This window comes from Loxodonta africana, unplaced genomic scaffold (assembly GCF_030014295.1).
Source record: "Loxodonta africana isolate mLoxAfr1 unplaced genomic scaffold, mLoxAfr1.hap2 scaffold_29, whole genome shotgun sequence".
Classification (NCBI taxonomy): Eukaryota; Metazoa; Chordata; class Mammalia; order Proboscidea; family Elephantidae; genus Loxodonta; species Loxodonta africana.
The window spans coordinates 3,619,756-3,638,960 of record NW_026975011.1 but is presented as its reverse complement, the minus strand read 5'-3'; the positions used below and the strand labels follow the sequence as shown (position 1 = coordinate 3,638,960).

At 34.7% G+C, this 19,205-nt stretch overlaps 1 protein-coding gene across 1 annotated transcript; it reads right to left on the bottom strand.

The window, feature by feature from the left end:
• Positions 1-7,322: 7,322 nt before the first annotated feature.
• Positions 7,323-7,895, bottom strand: LOC135229373 (olfactory receptor 4A47-like). The gene has a single exon (XM_064278978.1). The coding sequence runs from the start codon at positions 7,893-7,895 to the stop codon at positions 7,323-7,325; it is 573 nt and encodes a 190-aa protein (XP_064135048.1).
• Positions 7,896-19,205: the final 11,310 nt, after the last annotated feature.

The following is a 19,205-nucleotide window of genomic DNA, read 5'->3' as shown; positions in this document are numbered from 1 at the left end:
TCAGGCTCTCTCCATTTAGAGTGATGTTGGCTGTTGGCTTTGTATAGATGCCCTTTATTATGTTGAGGAATTTTCCTTCAATTCCTATTTTGGTGAGAGTTTTTTTATCACAAATGGGTGTTGGACTTTGTCAAATGCCTTTTCTGCATCAATTGATAAGATCATGTTGTTTTTGTCTTTTGTTTTATTTGTATGGTGGATTACATTAATGGTTTTTCTAATATTAAACCAGGCTTGCATACCTCGTCTAAATCCCACTTTGTCATGGTGGATTAATTTTTTGATATGTTTTGGAATTCTATTGGCTAGAATTTTGTTGAGGATTTTTGCATCTATGTTCATGAGGCATATAGGTCTGTAATTTTCTTTTTTTGTGATGTCTTTACCTGGTTTTGGTATCAGGGAAATGGTGGCTTCATAGAATGAGTTAGGTAGTATTCCATCATTTTCTATGCTTTGAAATACCTTTAGTAGTAGTGGTGTTAACTCTTCTCTGAAAGTTTCATAGAACTCTAAAGTAAAGCCGTCCGGGCTAGGGCTTTTTTTTGTTGGGAGTTTTTTTATTACAATTTCAATCTTTTTTTTTGTTGTTGTTGTTAGGATCTATTTAGTTCTTCTACTTCTGATTGTGTTAGTTTAGGTAGGTAGTGTTTTTCCAAGAATTCATCCATTTCTTCTAGGTTTGCAAATTTGTTAGAGTACAATTTTTTGTAATAATCTGATATGATTCTTTTAATTTCAGTTGGGTCTGTTGTGATGTGGCCCATCTCGTTTCTCATTCAGATTATTTGTTTCCTTTCCTGTATTTCTTTAGTCAGTCTGGCCAATGGTTTATCAATGTTGTTATTTTTTTCAAAGAACCAGCTTTTGGCTTTGTTAATTCTTTCAATTGTTTTTCTGTTGTCTAATTCATTTAGTTCAGGTCTAATTTTTATTATTTGTTTTCTTCTGGTGCCTGATGCATTCTTTTGTTGCTCAGTTTGTATTTGTTCAAGTTGTAGGGACAGTTCTCTGATTTTGGCTCTTTCTTCTTTTTGTATGTGTGCATTTATCAATATAAATTGGCCTCTGAGCACTGCTTTTGCTGTGTCCCAGAGGTTTTGATAGGAAGTATTTTCATTCTCGTTGCATTCTATGAATTTCTTTATTCCCTCCTTAATGTCTTGTATAACCCAGTGTTTTTTGAGCACGGTATTGTTCAGTTTCCAAGTATTTGATTTCTTTTCCCTAATTTTTCTGTTACCTATTTCCACTTTAATGGCCTTGTGGTCTGAGAAGATGCTTTGTAATATTTCGATGTTTTGGATTCTGGAAAGGTTTGTTTTATGACCTAATATGTGGTCTATTCTAGAGAATGTTCCATGTGCGCTAGAAAAAAAAGTATACTTTGCAGCAGTTGGGTGGAGAGTTCTGTATAAATCAGTGAGGTCAAGTTGGTTGATTGTTGTAATTAGGTCTTCCATGTCTCTATTGAGCTTCTTACTGGCTGTCCTATCCTTCTCCGAAAGTAGTGTGTTGAAGTCTCCTACTATAATTGTGGAGGTGTCTATCTCACTTTTCAGTTCTGTTAAAATTTGTTTTATGTATATTGCAGCCCTGTCATTGGGTGCATAAATATTTAATATGGTTGTATCTTCCTGGTCAATTGTTCCCTTTATCATTATGTAATGACCTTCTTTATCCTTTTTGGTGGATTTAAGTTTAAAGCCTATTTTGTCAGAAATTAATGTTGCTACTCCTCTTCTTTTTTGCTTATTGTTTGCTTCATATATTTTTTTCCATCCTTTGAGTTCTAGTTTGTTTGTGTCTGTAAGTCTAAGGTGTGTCTCTTGTAGGCAGCATATAGACGGATCATGTTTCTTTATCCAGTCTGAGACTCTCTGTTTCTTTATTGGTGCGTTTAGTCCATTTACATTCAGCATAATTATAGATAAGTATGTGTTTCGTGTTGTCATTTTGATGCCTTTTTATGTGTGTTGTTGACGATTTCATTTTTCCACTTACTTTTTTGTGCTGAGACATTTTTGTTTGTAAATTGCGAGATCCTCATTTTCATAGTATTTGACTTTATGTTTGCTGAGTCGTTACGTTTTTCTTGGTTTTTATTTTGAGTTGTTATACCTCTTTGTGGTTACCTTAATATTTACCCCTATTTTTCTAAGTAAAAACCTAACTTGTATCGTCCTATATCGCCTTGTATCCCTTTCCATATGGCAGTTCTATGCCACCTGTGTTTAATCCTTCTTTTTGATTTTTGTGATCTTTTACATATTGACTTCAATGCTTCCCTGTTTTGAGCGTTTTTTTTTTTAATTAATCTTAATTTGTTTTTGTGATTTCCCTATTGAGTTGATATCAGGATGTTCTGTTCTGTGACATTGTGTTGTGCTGGTATCTGATATTATTGGTTTTCTGACCAAACAATTTCCTTTAGTATTTCTTGTAACTTTGGTTTGGTTTTTGCAAATTCTCTAAGCATGTGTTTATCTGTAAATATGTTATTTTCACCTTCATATTTGAGAGAGAGTTTTGCTGGATATATGATCCTTGGCTGGCAGTTTTTCTTCTTCAGTGCTGTATATATGTCATACCATTGCCTTCTTGACTGCATGGTTTCTGCTGAGTAGTCTGAAATTATTCTTTTTGATTCTCCTGTGTGGGAGATCTTTCTTTCATTCCTGGCTGCTTTTAAAATTTTCTCTTTATCTTTGGTTTTGGCAAGTTTGATGATAATATTTCTTGGTGTTTTTCTTTTTGGATCAATCTTAAATGGGGTTCGATGAGCATCTTGGATAGATATGCTTTCGTCTTTCATGATGTCAGGGAAGTTTTCTGTCAGCAGATCTTCAACTATTCTCTTTGTGTTTTCTGTTATCACTCCCTGTTCTGGGACTCCAATCACAAGCAAGTTATCCTTCTTGATAGAGTCCCACAGGATTCTTTGGGTTTCTTCATTTTTTTTAATTCTTTTATCTGATTTTTTTTCCAGCTATATTGGTGTTAATTCCCTGGTCCTCCAGATTTCCCACTCTGCATTCTAATTGCTCGAGTCTGCTCCTCTGACTTCCTTTTGCGTTGTCTAATTCTGTAATTTTATTGTTAATCTTTTGGATTTCTGAATGCTGTCTCTCTAGGGATTCTTGCAGCTTATTAATTTTTCCACTATGTTCTTGAATAATGTTTATTAGTTCTTCAACTGCTTTATCAGTGTGTTCCTTGGCTTTTTCTGTAGCTTCCTTATTTCATTTCTGAGGTCATCCCTGATGTCTTGAAGCATTCTGTAAATTAGTTTTTTGTATTCTGTATCGATAATTCCAGGATTGTATCTTCATTTGGGAAAGATTTTGATTCTTTAGTTTGGGGGGTTGTAGAAGTAGTCATGATCTGCTTCTTTATGTGGTTTGATATCGACTGCTGTCTCTGAGCCATGACTAAGATATTGTAGTGATTTATTCTATATTTGCTCACTGAGTCTTATCTTGTTTTATTTTCTTTCAATATACGTAGATAGGCTACTAGATTGCTCTGTCTTGATTGTTGTAGCCCTCGACTCACTTATGACCTATTACCAGCTGGTTTGGGCTGTTACCAGGTAGATATGCCTGAGTCCATTCACTATTCTTGAGTAGAATCTGATTTGGGGTCATCAAGTGTGTGATGCACCCTATCACCTATCCACCTTGAGAAGTAGTGGTGATAGTTGTGTGCACCAGATTCTAATAGCAGCTGGGGTTCACACTCCGGGGTGGGGGGCAGGATATTGACAGGCTTCCCCCAAGTGTCAGTGAGGTATGTGTGTCTCTATTCCTAAAGCACCTTGGTGGGTGGGCTCTGCAGCTGTACCTTAGGCCCCCAATGCAAGTACCTCTACAGACTGGTAGGTGTCACCCTCCTTAGACCCCTAAGGCAGGAGGCTAGGTGGTCTGGGGGGAACTTCAGCCCTCAGTTCTCTGTTGTGGGTCAGTGAGTTCTCTGTTGAATACGCAGAGATATCAGACCCAGGAAAATTGTCTTTCCAGTAAATCCGCTAAAACAAATGCAGTCAGATCCCTATCAGAAATGCCTTTGCATTATACTAGCTACCTTTTTCCCTGTAGGGTCAATCCCACTTTTTTATATCTTGTTGCTCAGCATTCCCCACTCCCAGAAAGATCTCTGCTCTCCACTGGTCTCCATCACCGTCTCATGCTTCCTTCTTTTCTCTACTTCCTTTTTTGCAATCTCAGATTGAGTCCTGAGAAAACAAAGGACTGAAGAAATTAAGCCGGCTTTCCCCATCACCGTCTCATGCTTCCTTCTTTTCTCTACTTCCTTTTTTGCAATCTCAGACTGAGTCCTGAGAAAACAAAGGACTGAAGAAATTAAGCCGGCTTTCCCCATAGGAGATATTAAAATGTTTCATAAATTACAGAGCTCTATGTAAAGGTTAAACATTGTTATTACATGCAATGATTAAAAACTAATATTAATTGCTTCTTATATTCTTATATGCTAGGCACTGTGCAAATCACTTCACATAGATTATCTCTTTTATTTTTTTTTATAACACTATATATAGTAGGAAACTTATTCTTTCTATTTTACATGTTGAAAACTTGAGACAACAAAAGATTTGGCCTTTTACCCCAGGACATGTGGTTAATGAGGAGCAGGTCTGAAGACCTAATTCAAGCCTCTCTAGCCTCAAGTCTTTCTTTTGACCTTGATCACTTGTGATTTCTCGTGTAAAAACTTACTTTACCTGGGTAGTTAGCATGATCCTTCTTTAATATTTATGTATCAACACAGGCTTTAGGAAGACTCTCATCCTAACGCATGGAGGCATAAGATTAGATTCAAAAAAACACTTAGGGGTTTGAACTATGCCTATCTCTCTATTTCCTCTGAATTTCCCGTCTTCCCTTTTAGGAGAATTTAGAATGAGAATTTAGAACTGCTTTTATACTTATTTGGGGTCCTGTTGGCACAGTGATTAAGAGCTACAGATGTTAACAAAAAGGTCCGCAGTTCAAATCCACCAGCCACTCCTTAGAAACCCTATGGAGCAGTTCTCTTCTGTCCTGTAGGTTCTTTATGAGCCAAAATCAACTCGAAGAAAATGGGTATATACTTACTTACTTATTTCAGGTTAGCTAATAACACATTCCTACCCTTGTCAAAATAGTTTTTCTAAGAAAAATAATAAATTTAAGCCACCTTACATTTGTTATTAAAACTAAGTCGCTCCCTGGGTGGCATAAACAGTTCTCATTTGACTACTAACCTAAAGGTTGGTGGTTTGAACCCACTCAACAGCTCCATGGAAGATAGGCCCAGTGACCTGCTTCTGTAAAGACTACAGCCAAGAAAACCCTATTCAGAAGTTCTACTCTGTAATATATGGGGTCACCATAAGGCAAAACAATTTGATGGCAATAGGTTTGATTTTTATTTTTTATATCATATATTGAGCATTTAGTCTTTGCAAGGCACTTTCACATTTAAACTCAAATAACCCCATAAGTGTGTTATTCCTAATTCATAGGTGGGAGAGCTGAGGTTCAGAATGTTTTGTTTCACTCACCCAGTGTTGTATAACTACTAAGCACTAGAACTAAAAGCCAGCTTATTCTGTTTCAGTTCCATTACATTCTCTAATGTAAGATTTCTCCTAAATCAGAAGTCTCTGAAACGAGTTGGACCATGTTTCCTACTGAGCAAAGTAATAACCTACTCATATATTATAATGAGAATTTTCTGAGAATCTAAGCACATGGAGGGCAGAATGTGATCTATAAATAAATAAGTAGATAGATGATAGATGATGGATGGACGGATGGACGGACGGACGGATGGACGGGCGTGCGGGCGGGTGAGTGGGTGGGTGGCTGGATCAGTTGGTAGATTCTTTTCATTTTGCAAATGAGGATAACTGAGATTAAGAAAAGAAACAGACATTTACAAAATTGCACATTCATATGGTGGTAGATTAAGGACAAGAATTCAGGTTTCCTGAGTCTCAACCTGTTTATCTTTTCCCTACATGGAATAGCCAATAGTCTCACTTTTTACATGTAATTCAAACAAAAGTTATTGTTTTATTTGCCTAATTGATCTATATAATTGTCCCAATTACTGTAATGAATTGAATTTTTTCCCCCCAAAATTTTGCCAACTTGGCTAAACCAGAACGTCCAGTACTGTGTGACCTACCACAATTTTGTCATCTGATGTGATTTACCTATGTGTTGTAAATCCTATCTCTATGATGTTAATGAAGCGGGATTAGTGGCAGTTATGTTAATGAGGCAAGACTCAATCTACAAGATTAAGTTGTTTTAAGCCAATCTCTTTTGAGATATAAAAGAAATAAATGAACACAAGCACTTAACCATTGCACCAAACTACTATAGGACAATTGTAAACAGAGAAGACACCGGTGATTTAGCACCTAAGTCAACAAGAATGTGTAGTCTATTTTACTGACAATCAGAAAGGCATTCATTACATAAAACAATCTGTTCCAAAAACATTTAATACTTGTTGTGTGTCTTAATTACCTAGTGCTGCTGTGGCATAACAGTTAGGAGCTATGGCTGCTAACCAAAAGATTGGCAGTTTGAATCCACCAAGCATTCCTCAAAAATACTATGAGGTGGGAGGCGGGGCCAAGATGGATGAGTAGGTAGAAGATACCTCGGATCCCTCTTGCAACAAAGATTCGGAAAAACAAGTGAATCGATCACATTCATGACAATCTACGAACTCTGACCATCAAACACAGATCTAAAGAGTTGACCTGAGTGACAGGGGAGCACTATATTTAAAACATATTTAAAAATAAATACATAAATTTCTAAGTAATATATTCTGTCTCTGGGATGGAAGGAACAATTTTTATGTTATATTTCAAAATGTATTATTCTGAAATTGACAATGAGCACTACTAATTGTGAAAAAAGGATTAGACTTATTTAAAAGACATGAGAGAACCTTCCATCAACTAAAATAGCTTTCTGGCATTAGATGTAGCATAAGTCATCACACAGAATGTAAATCCATAGACTCAACAGAACTATTCTACATAAAAAAAGTATGTATATTTTCTCAGGAAATAAAAATCTCAAAAATTTATTTTCAACAAAATTAATCATTGGAGGTATCCTAATAAGTGTTTTCCATCATGCACAATCATGATGACTTGAGGAAATATTTACTACAATTAAATAATTACACACAGCTTCCCTGGAATTGACTGGATGGCAGTGGATTTCAGTTTTATCTTTTGTTTTCCTGGAAGGGAAAACCTTTATTCAAAGTAGGTGATGCATTTGCCTATTGCCTCATTTTCTTTTTCTTGTCCAAAGCTTCTTCACGGCATTTTTCATCTCTGAATTTCTCAAAGTATAGATTAAGGGATTAAACATAGGTGTGAAAACAGTGCAAAACACCGTCAAGAATTTATCAATGGGTAAGGTGGAAGGAGGTTTCACATACAGAAAAATACCAGGGACAAAGAAGAGGACCACCACAGTGATGTGGGAGCCACAGGCGGGTAAAGCTTTGTGCCTCCCTTTCTGACTAAGATTCTTCAGGGAGTGCATAATGACTCCGTAGGAGATGAGTAACAGCATAAAGATGACCACACATATTACCCCATCATTGACAATCACAGTGAGACCAATGACATAGGCGTCAGTGCAGGCAAGCTTTAATAATGGATACATGTCACAGCAAAAGTGGTCAATAACATTGGGACCACAGAAGGGAAGACTGTAAACAAAGAGAAGGTGAGCTATACCATGCACAAAACCTCCGACCCAGGTCACCAGCAGCAGCAAAACACGCACCCTTTGGTTCATGATCATCATATAATGCAGGGGTTTGCAGATAGTCACGTGGTGATCATAGGCCATGACCACCAGAAGTAAAATCTCAGAACCACCAAATAAGTGTTCTGCAAAAAGCTGGGTCAGGCAATCTTGGAAAGAGATGGTTTTCTTCTCATAGATTAAGTCTATAATCATATTTGGGGTAACTGTAGTAGAATAAACAGCATCCATAAATGATAAGTAGCCAAGAAAGAAGTACATAGGAGCATCCAGTGTTGGGCTGACCCCCACAGTCATGATAATGAGGAGGTTGCCCACCATTGTCACAATGTAGATGAGCAAGAACACAACAAATAATACCTTCTGACCCTGGAGACTCTGAGTGAGCCCCAAAAGGACAAACTCAGTCACATTGTTCCATACGTTCTTCTGTGTATCCTTATTTTAGACGTCAGGACAAATTTACCTGTAAATGTAATGGCAACTAGTGACTTTATGAAATCTCCCTATAAGTTGTTTATTCTTTCAACAAATAGGGATTAGGATTTATTATATTTCAGCACTGTACAAAATTTTAGGAATATAAGGCTGATTAAAATATGGTCCATAACCTCAGAGATCTTATCAAATAACAAAGATAAACAAGTAATTAGAAACATATGGGAAAAGAGCAGATTATGAAATAAATAGGTTTAACACGCTAATTTGCCACATCTGCTAGAAAATAAAATTGAGTATATATACTCAATACTGTTTATAAAAATAAAATGTAAATAAAGTTTTAGTACAAAAATAAAGGAAGATTTATTTAATATTCACTTTCATGTTAGCAAATGAGATTTTTTTTCTGCATTGTAGGAATGGCAGAATCTTTTTAACTAATAACTGAAATCCACAATGGACATACTTCACAATTTTAAAAATACTTATAACAACTACTGTTGAGCAACAAAGAAATAAGCATGAAATTATGTATAATACTATTATAAGACAAAATAAAAATAATTATGTGAGCATGAATAAAACATGGAAAGGTTAAATTTTTGTTGAAAACCATTTACTTTTTGCTGGTGATGTGTGTGCAGGAGTGAAAAAGACTAGGGAAGAGATTTCAAGGAAAAAATGAAAAAGAATATGGCACACACAAACACAAAGTATATCATAAATATCTTCAATATTAACCAACCCTGGTTTCTCTTAAAATAATCCTAGTAATGATATCTAGTTACTCTTGAAGTCCCTATTGACATTTGCTTCAATATCTGACATTGTAATTCTGCTGGACCTCTTCACAATATATGAATTTTCTGTTTCTATGACCAAACCCTCTGTGTTCACTAGATCCCATCTCTTTACCACTTTTAAAATAGTCCTCCTGTAATTGTCTCTTCCATTTTCTACGGTAACAATTTTCCTCTCTATATTTATACAGTGTAGTATCTCCATTGTTTAAATAATTAATCCATCTACTCTACATCTATTTCAAGCAAGCAACCCAATTCTATGTTCTTCATTGTTAAAACACTATTTGCTAAGTTTACTGATCAATTTCAGTCCTCTTCTTACTCAATCTCTCACTCCTATGAACTGAAGTAATAACTGCTTACATAAGTATCATCTTAGGTCCTTGAAAGCCACTCATGCAAGGTTTAAAGATTTACATTATAATCGAATTATTAACAGATTACAGAGCACTTCCGTTGATCCTATATGAGCTTTACAAATCTCTGCCTATTAGAATAACCCCCAAATACCCTTACATTAGTTTCTAAGAACACTGATGTAAGAGGAGGTAAATGTATTCTAGATCTTTACACTATGAAAGTATCCAAAAAGGTATTTCAGAATTAAGTCAATCCCCATATTTTTATCGACCACAAAGGTTCTCTAACATGGCTCATTATCAGAATCACTCAGGAGAACTTTTAAAAGACTATGACTTTCCAAATCACACTACCAATGTACCCTTGCATAATATAAACCCTAATGAAGACTCTTATGTGTACAAACACTTCCTGGGTTACCTACATAATGAAACAGTCATTCATTCTAAGTTCTGAATTGTGGTTCCTTCTCCCTTGTCCTAAAAAATAAGAGCCTCATACACCGTCTCTGTGATGCCGTCTCTGTGAACACAGAGAGTAAGATAGTACATGCACCATCACCTGAATTAGAACTGTTTCTTTGTGGCCAAACTTTCCATGCTTCAGGAAGTCCGTCTCAATCTTTCATAAAATTGTTACCTTTTAAATTGTTGGTACTTCTAACACAAATATCAAAAATGTCTTCTAGCCAAAAGAAGTCTGAATCTTCATTATAAGCAGAGAGAGCCAGAGACCTCAACACTGGGATAATTTGTTCTAAAAAATCAAATGTTAAATAAGTTGTATGAGGTTAAAAAAGTAAATAAGAAGTAAATTTCGTGGGAGAGAGAAATGTGACTAGAAAAATATTTTGCATTTTGTGGTTTAGAAGTGAAATAGCCGTTACAGCCTTTTGATTCTCAATCTGTTATATTGGTCTGACTTTTTACAACAAAGTCAAACTTTGGTTTGCCTGAAGGATGGAGAATAATTTCATATTCATATGTCATTACGCTTTGGGTCCAACATTTCAATTCCTGAAAAAATTAGTCATGTAAACACTCACTTAGGCAAGCACTCTCTGTGGTAACATAAGAATCTTTGGCATTTTATTTACACTTGAACTACAAAAAATATTTTTGAGTCATTTAATAGATGTATCTTAAGTAGTGATGCTTCCATCATTAAATTCATTGTGACCTTAATCATAATTCTGAGAGTAGGTTCTGCATCTCTAGAGATGTTGCAAGGATAATCACCCATGTAAAATAGGATTTACAGGACCAGGTACTCAGGGGAGAAAAATCACAAAAATATAACCTGAGGTCAAATCATCCAAAGGGAAGAGTCCAGACTGGGAAGAACTTAAATATGTAACAATTCTCCTTTTTAAATCATGACCTCCAAAATAGGCAAGCCTTTTGAATGTGTACTGTTAAGTTATATCCTTGCAGATGATATCTGAACTCGCTCCCACTGGACGAAGACTATTGATTTCAGAACAAATCATTGAAAATTCAATTCAAATATATATAAAGCAGGGTTCTCACTTGTTATGGATTCAGTTGTGTCCCTCACAAACATAAGTTGAAGTCCAAACCCCTATACTTGTGAATGTGACACTTTTAATAGGATCTATGAAAATGTTATTAGTTAGATTAATAAGAGATTTTAGTGGAGTAGGGTGGGTCACACTGGTGATTTTATAAAAGAGAAAGTACACAGAGACAAAGAGAGAAAGATGAAGGACTCCATGTGATGCTGCAGTAGCAACTCAGGAATTCTTGGAGCTACTAGGAACTAGGTTAGAGGAGCAGAACAGACCTCCATCAAAGCCTCAGAAGGAATCAGCACAGTTGACACCCTGATGCTGAACCTCCACCTCCAGAGCTGAGACTAACTTTCTGTTGTTTAAAGCCACCTACTTTGCAGAATTTTGTTATGGTAGCCCTAGGAAACTAATATATCACACTAGCAGTAACAGCCTTGAGTTTGTCACTGTAAGAGTTTCAGACAGGCAAATTGGTAAAATCTGTATTAAACATGAAATAAAGGAAGTAAAAAAAGTTAAAGGAATAGCTTGCAAATCTATGATTCTTAGTGTTAGACCTTATATTTCCAGGAAAATCAGTAGTCCCAGATTTAAAAAATTAAATTCCCAGCATTCTTTGAAAGCTAAGGTGACATAAGATACGAGTTAAGTCATTAAATGAGACACGCAGGAAGTGAAATGATCAAATTCGAAGCCAAACTCCCTTTTACCCTTTCTCCTTGATGCTTCTCTAGATCTCAGACAAATTGTTCAGAGCTCCAACAACCATCCTGTGACCACAATCATACCAAAGAATGGAAGTTAAGAGAATGGGAGGTGAGAGTCTTTCTACTCTGTTCTTTTTCAAGATTGCTTAGGCAACTAAGAGCCCTTGGCAGTTCCATGCATATTTGAGGATTGATTTTTCCATTTCTGGAAAGAAGGCTGTTGGAACTTTGAGGGGGATTTTCTTGAATTTATAAGCTGTTTTAGGTAGTATTGACATCTTGACAATACTGAATTTTCCAGTCCACGAGCATGAAATGCCATTCCATTTATTTAAGTCATCTTTAATTAATTTTAGTACTCTTTTACACTTTTCTCTGTACAAGTCTTTCTAAAATTAATCCTAGTGATTATATTCTTTTAGATGATATTGTAAAAGGGAATTTTTTTTTCCTCTTTAGTATGTTCATTGCTGATGCAGAAAAACTCAACTTACATGCATGAGCACAAGGAAATTTTTCCCAGAGATACTCTTAAAGTTTTAAATCTTAAACCAAAGCTAACCCCTGAAGTCTTCTTTGAACGAAAAAATACATTATTTTCATTAGTAAATTACCTCTGCTTTGAGCATTGTGTGCTTTTAAAGAATGATCTATGTGAGATCAAATTTACAAATGGCAACTCAAAACATTGAATGGGAAACTTAGGCAGCAGTTAGTTTAAGATAATGGTAGTAGAATAATGAAGAAATGGTAACTAGTAAGTATGGTAGCACAATTTGAATAATGTAACCAATGTCACTGAAATGTGCATGTAGAATTTGTTAAAATGACGTATCTTTGGCTCAGTATACTTTAGCCAAAATAAAGAAATTAAGAAAAATAAAATAACATGGAAGTCAAGAGTTAATAATTGCTGAGTAGAAGAATTCAATGTCCATAAGCAACCTACTCTGTACTTCTTTTGTAAACAGAAAATCAAAACTCTACCTTGTTAAGGTCACAGTTCTTTTAGATCTTTCTTACTAGCAGCCCCCAAATCATCTTAATTACACTTCAGAATGTGTGGTGAAGGATTCTGTGGCATGTCCTAGTTCTTCTCAGGCTGCTCAGTAGAAACGAAAATTGTTGCATACATCAATGGTTCCCCACTATCTAATTTCCTTGTGTAATCAATCCTATTGTCAAAAATCATGAGTGTGTCTATTTACAGGTTAAAACACGTAGCTTAATTTTTTAAACATTTCATACAATTTCATTAGCCAATATCCATAAAAGAGTGCTTAAATCGACAATTACCTACATTTCATTCTGAAGAAATTTTTAGAAATAAATATTTCTAGACTGGAATATAATTATAGATATAAATTCACTTTAAGGAAATGATAAAATCACTGCAATTTATACTACAAAAAGAATTTGTATACAATTATTTCTTAACATTAAATCAAATTATAAAACTCAACCCAAAATTCCTATAATAATTCTAAAATGAGAAGTTATAGTTTGTACAATAAAATGTTGGGTAATGATCATCTGACTTAAAGCTTTATATTAAACCAATAAAGACAAAAGTAAAGTGACGGTATGGCAATAGAGAAGAGAAAGGAAATCTGGGACTATTCTATTTATCACAAAGTCCTCATGGAACATTCACCAAAATAGACAATATCCTAGCACAAAACAAGCTGCAATACATTTCAGAGGACTTATTCAGAAATATGTGTGATAATATTAGCATTCAACTAGGAAATTTGATTAAACAAGTAACTATACACTCCCCAACTATTTACAAATTAAAAAACACAGTTCTTAATAAGCTATGGATCAAAGAAAAAGTCACAGTAAAAATTAGAATGTATTGTGTACATTATTATATTATAAAAAATACTAAAATTTGTTGGATGCAGCTTACTTAGATAGTGCATAAAGAGAAATGTATACCTTAAATTGCAAATATTGGAAAATAGGAAAGATTATTTAAAAAATGAACTAGCTTCTACCTCAAGAAGCTAGAAAGGAAAGAGCAAAATAAACCCGGAGAATATTGTAGAATTGAAACAGTAAATATAAAAAAGAAATCATAAACATAGAAATTAATTTAAAATAGAGAAAATACATAAAACTAAGAGTTGGTTTTTGAGAAGACTAATAAAATGGATAAGTGTCTAGCAAAATGAATTTAAAAAAAAAAGAGGAAAAACAAACCGAGATCTGGTAGAGAAGAAAGTGTCATCACTGCTGATTCTGTATATTCTAAAGGATAATAAAAGGATATTCTAAACAAATACATGCCGATATTTTTCTGAACTGAGAAGAGGTGAAGGAAGCCTTTGAAAAATACAACTTTCTGAACACACACACACAAAATTAAAAATCAAAATAATAACATGATACCTGTTAAATGATGCTTTAATTTCTCCCCCCCCCCCCAAAAAAAAAGATCCATCCACATATAGCTTTATCAATGAATTCAACTCATCATTTCAGCAAAAAATCCTTCTGGGACAAAAGAAAATTAAAATACTTTCAAACTCATTTTCTACACACAGCATAACTCAAGCAAAGATAAAAAAGGAGTTACAAAATTTTGTAAAAATTCATCAAAATAGCCTCAAAATCTCTCAAGTATTATTTAGCAATTCGAATACAGCCATATATTTTAAAAATCTAACATGACAAAGTAGGTTTTATTTTAAGAAAAAAATCTGGCCTTAATATTTGAAATAAGTTGATGTAATTCAAATGACTACAGGAAGCACCATAGCCTTTCACTTGCCACTTTTTTGAAAAGTAGTGTCTATTTTGATAATCTTGCATTCCCTCCCATTGTATGTTGTGTGTGTGAAAGAGAGAACATGACTCCAGTTCATATGTCTTTAAATACAGAAAAACAATAATTTAGGAGCTGTACGAAATGAACTGTACCCAAGGAGTCTCACCCATACCTGATATGGATTTAGAAATTGAAGTCCTGAACTTCAAGCTGAGGCAATGATGAGATAAGATGTTGGTGAAGAGGTTGAGTGTACCTTGCCTGTGTATGATTGTGATTGTGACCTTAGGTGAACCGATACAAATTGTATTTCTAAAGGTTGACACAACTCTTCTATCTTATACTTTTCTACATGTTATGTTAAAACTACCCAAAGATATGGTGTTAGTTTCTTCACCCTTATCAACCTGAACAAGTATATGGTTGCCTTGGTCTCTAGAATATGACAGAATCTTGAGCCATTTGTGGGGATAGCCCTTAACTAGCCTGGCAACTTCTACGTGCTCCCTCTGAGAGGCATGAGTAGTCATTTTAGAAGTCTAATAAGCTCGCTGGAGAAACCTTCTCTACATAGGTCTACATGGACTACAGAACAAATGTAATTAACACTCTGTTACACTGTTGCACAATTACACAAACAGTTGAACAAAATTGAACACAGAGTCTAGAAATAGAACCACACATATATACTCGTGAATTTTCAACAAAGTTTTATTAAATTCAATAGGGAAGTGAAAGACTTTTAAGGAATGGGTATTCAAAGAACTGGATACACATATTAAAAAATGAATCATGTGAATCCAGCTTACATTACATCCTAGACACAAGCACCATGCCATCTCTCTGAAGCAAAGACCCAAAAAACTAAGTAAAAGAGATACAAACATCAATCCTGGAACTTTAAGCATCAAATGAAGGGATGAGGAACTAGGTCAAAAACTGAATGAAAGAAGATATTGACAGAAAGCAGAGAGCTAGGAGAGACATGAAGTAGAGGTCCCTGTCAACTATTATGAAACAACCAATAATGACCCCAGACAGGGAAGATGGAAATCAACTTCAAAGAGCTCACAACACGGTACAGAACACCTCGTAACCAGAAAAACAAGCTTTTTCACACTTCCTCCTTCAGTACATATGCCACTTCCTCCCCTTTATCTGGACCCCTCCCTGCTGCCAAGGCTAGAGTATCCCCAACACTCAGGCATACCTCCACCCCAGACTTCCATTGCATGTGCCTTTCCACCACTCAACCAACAGCTGAATGGTGGGAAGTAAGCCTGTACCACCACCCATCTGACACCCTGTTCCATATAGTGAGGGGCTGTGAATGCTCCCACACCTCTGGACCAACATCAGAAAGCAAATATCACCCACCCAAGCCACCTTAACCCACCTCACCAAATCAGTGTAGAAAGAAGAAGCCTTACCCTGACTGCCGCTGCTCTGCCCACTGGACAAGGTGGTGAGAAATATTGTGCCCACAACAAGCAAGCAGCAAGCAAGCCCAGCCTACCCACCCTGATATCAAAACGAAAGAGAAAAACAGGATGAAACAAACAAATATACAATCAATAAACAAAGAAAATAAGACCTTAATGTCTTAGAGACAGAACAAGTTGGCTCCAGAAAGTGACCAAAATAATCAGATAAACTTCTGGTAGAAGAAAAGGCAGTGGAACTACCTGATAATACAAAATACTAATATTTAGAGCTCTCCAAGACATTAGGAAAGAGATAAATAAACACAGAAAAAAAAAGAAAAAAATACACAACATTATGAAAAAAAAATAGATGAAAACAACAAAAACAAAGACAAAAAAAGGAAAACACAGACAAAAATATAGAAGAATTCAGGAAAATAATACAAGAACAAAACTACACAATAAATAAAGAATTAGAAATCATGAAAAAAGGCAACTAAAAGTCAGAAAGATAACAAAATTTCAGAAATAGACAACTCAATAGAAGGCTTTAGAAGCAAAATTGAAACAATGGAAGACAGAATCAGTGATATTGAAAAAAATATATGGACACCACTCTGAGGAAAAATTAGAGAAGACAATGAACAAAAATTAAGAATTATGTGGAATACAATTGAGAGCAAAATTTGCACATGATTGGAGTTCCAGAGCAGGAGAAGAAAGTGGAAAAAACAGAGAAGATTGTTGAAGATGTGCTGACAGAAAACTTCCAAAATAGCATGAAAGAAGAAAAAATGACCAGCCAGTAAGTTCAAAAACCCCATATAGGATGGACTCCAAAAGAAGTTACCATGATATATCATAATTACACTTTCCAAAACCAAAGAAAAAGAATCCTGAGAGCAGCTCTAGAAAAACAAAAAGTCACTTACAAAGAGAAAAAATAAGATTAAACTCTGATTACTCAGCAAAAACAATGCAGGCAAGAAGGTGATGGGATGACATATAAAAAACCTTGAATTAATAAAATTGCCAACCAAGAGTAATATATCCTGCAAAACTCTCCAATAAAATAGCAAAATTAGCACGTATCCAGATAAACAGAATTTAAGGGAATTCTAAAACACCAAACCAAACTTACAGGAAATGTAAAGGGAGACCTTCTGTTATAGAACCAACATCAGACAACAACCACAATCTAGGACAAAGGTAAGCATCCGTCAGATACCAACCTAGGCAAAGAAATCTCAATAATAAAACAAAGCTAAAGACTCAGAAAGGAAAACAGAAACATCAATCAATAAATGATGACAACATCAAAACAATAAAAAGTAGAATAAATGGGTAGGTATAGAACTTTCAGATGGAGAGGTAGTCAAGACAATATCAAGTAATAAACGACTGATTCAAACGTAGGAAGATAAGGGTAAATTTCAAGGAAACCATAAAGAAAGTTAACAAAACTAACCATCCAAAAAATAAAAAAAATAAAGACTCAGTAAACACAAAATTTATAATAATGAAAGAGAGGAAAAGAAAATCCACAAACAAAAGGAACTCAGCATGGGAAAGTAAGAGAAAAAAGAAAACGTGAGCAACACAGAAGAAAAGCACAGTATGACAGGAATAAACTCATATCCGTCCAACAATAATTACACTGAATATAAATGGCTTAAATGCACCCATAAAGAGATACAGAGTGGCAGAATGATTAAAAAATAATATTTCACCAATATTCTATCTACAAGAGACATATCATTGACAAAAAGACATAAAAATACTAAAAATTAAAAGAAAAAAAATCAAGGAAACAGTAACCAAAAAAGAGTAGGAATGGAAATATTACTCTCAGATAAAATAGACTTTGAGGTAAAATAGAACATAAAGACAAGGGAGGACAGTATATAATGATTAAAATGACAATCGAATATCTATACATTCAATGACAGGGTTCCAAAATACATAAAGCAAACTCTAAGAGCATGGAGAAGAGAAATACTCAGTTCCACAGTAATAGCAGAAGATTTCAACACACCACTGTATAAAGGACAGAACATCTAGAAAGAAATACAACAAAAATGCAGAAGATAATAAAGACCATTATCACCCAACTCTACCTCATAGGATTATATAGAACACTTCAGCACACAACAGCAAAACGTGAATTTTTTTCAACGCACATGAAACATTCTCCAGAACAGACCACATTTTAGGGACAAAACAACTCTCAATAAAATCAAAAACATTAAAATAATACAAAACGTTCTCTCTAATCAGAACACCATAAAAGTAGAAATCAACAACAAAAGAGCAAGGGAAAAAAAATCAAATACATGAAACCTGAATAACATCTTACTTAAAAACCACTGGCTAATAGAAGAAATCAAAGAGGGAATCAAAAAATTCCTGGAATCAAATGAGAATGTAAACATAGCATATCAAAGCCCTTGAGAAACAGCAAAGGCTGTGTTCAGAGGTCAATTTATAGCAGTAAATGCACACATCAAAATAGAAGAACATATCAAAAGAAAAATGTTAGGTCTACAACTAGAACAAATAGAAAGAGAATAGCAAAAAGAGGCCACAGTCAACAAAAGGAAGTAATAAAGATTAGAGCAGAAATAAATGAAATATCAGAAAAAAACAACATAAAGAATCAACAAGACCAAACTTCTTTCTTTGAAAAGACCAAACAATTCTGCAAACCATCAGACAAGCTGACAAAAGAAAAAAAAAGGAGAGGAAAAAAATAACCCAAATAAAATGAGAAGAGAGACATTACAACAAACCTACCTAAAATAAAGAAGATCATAACAGAATACTATGAATAATTGTACTCCAACAAATTCAAGAAACTAGAGGAAAGAGTTAAATTTCTAGAAACACACTACCTACCTAAATGAACAAAAACTGAGAGAGAAAATCTGAAAAATGCATAACAAGAGAAGAGATTGAATGGGGTAAAAAAAAAAAAAAAAAAAGAACTGCCAACAAATAAAAGCCCTGGCCTGAATGGCTTCCCTGGAGAAGTCTACCAAATATTCGAGAAGAGCTCACACCAGCACTATTCAAACTATTTCAGAGCAAAGAAATGAAGGAAATCTCTCAAATTCATTCTATAAAGCCAGTAAAACCCTGGTACCAAAGCCAGGAAAACACACAAATATAAAAAATTAAAGTACAGACTAAATTTTATCTCTCATGACAAAAGCAAAAATACACAGCAAAATTCTTGCCTATAGAATTCAGCATCATATTAAAAAAGTAATACGCCACTAGCAAGTGGGATTCATACCAGGTGTATCAGGATGGTTCAACATTAGAAAATCAATCAACATAATCCATCATACAAAAA

Coding starts and splice junctions, on each gene's coding strand:
- LOC135229373 (XM_064278978.1), bottom strand. CDS start 7,895: ATGGCCTATGATCACCACGTGACTATCTGCAAACCCCTGCATTATATG.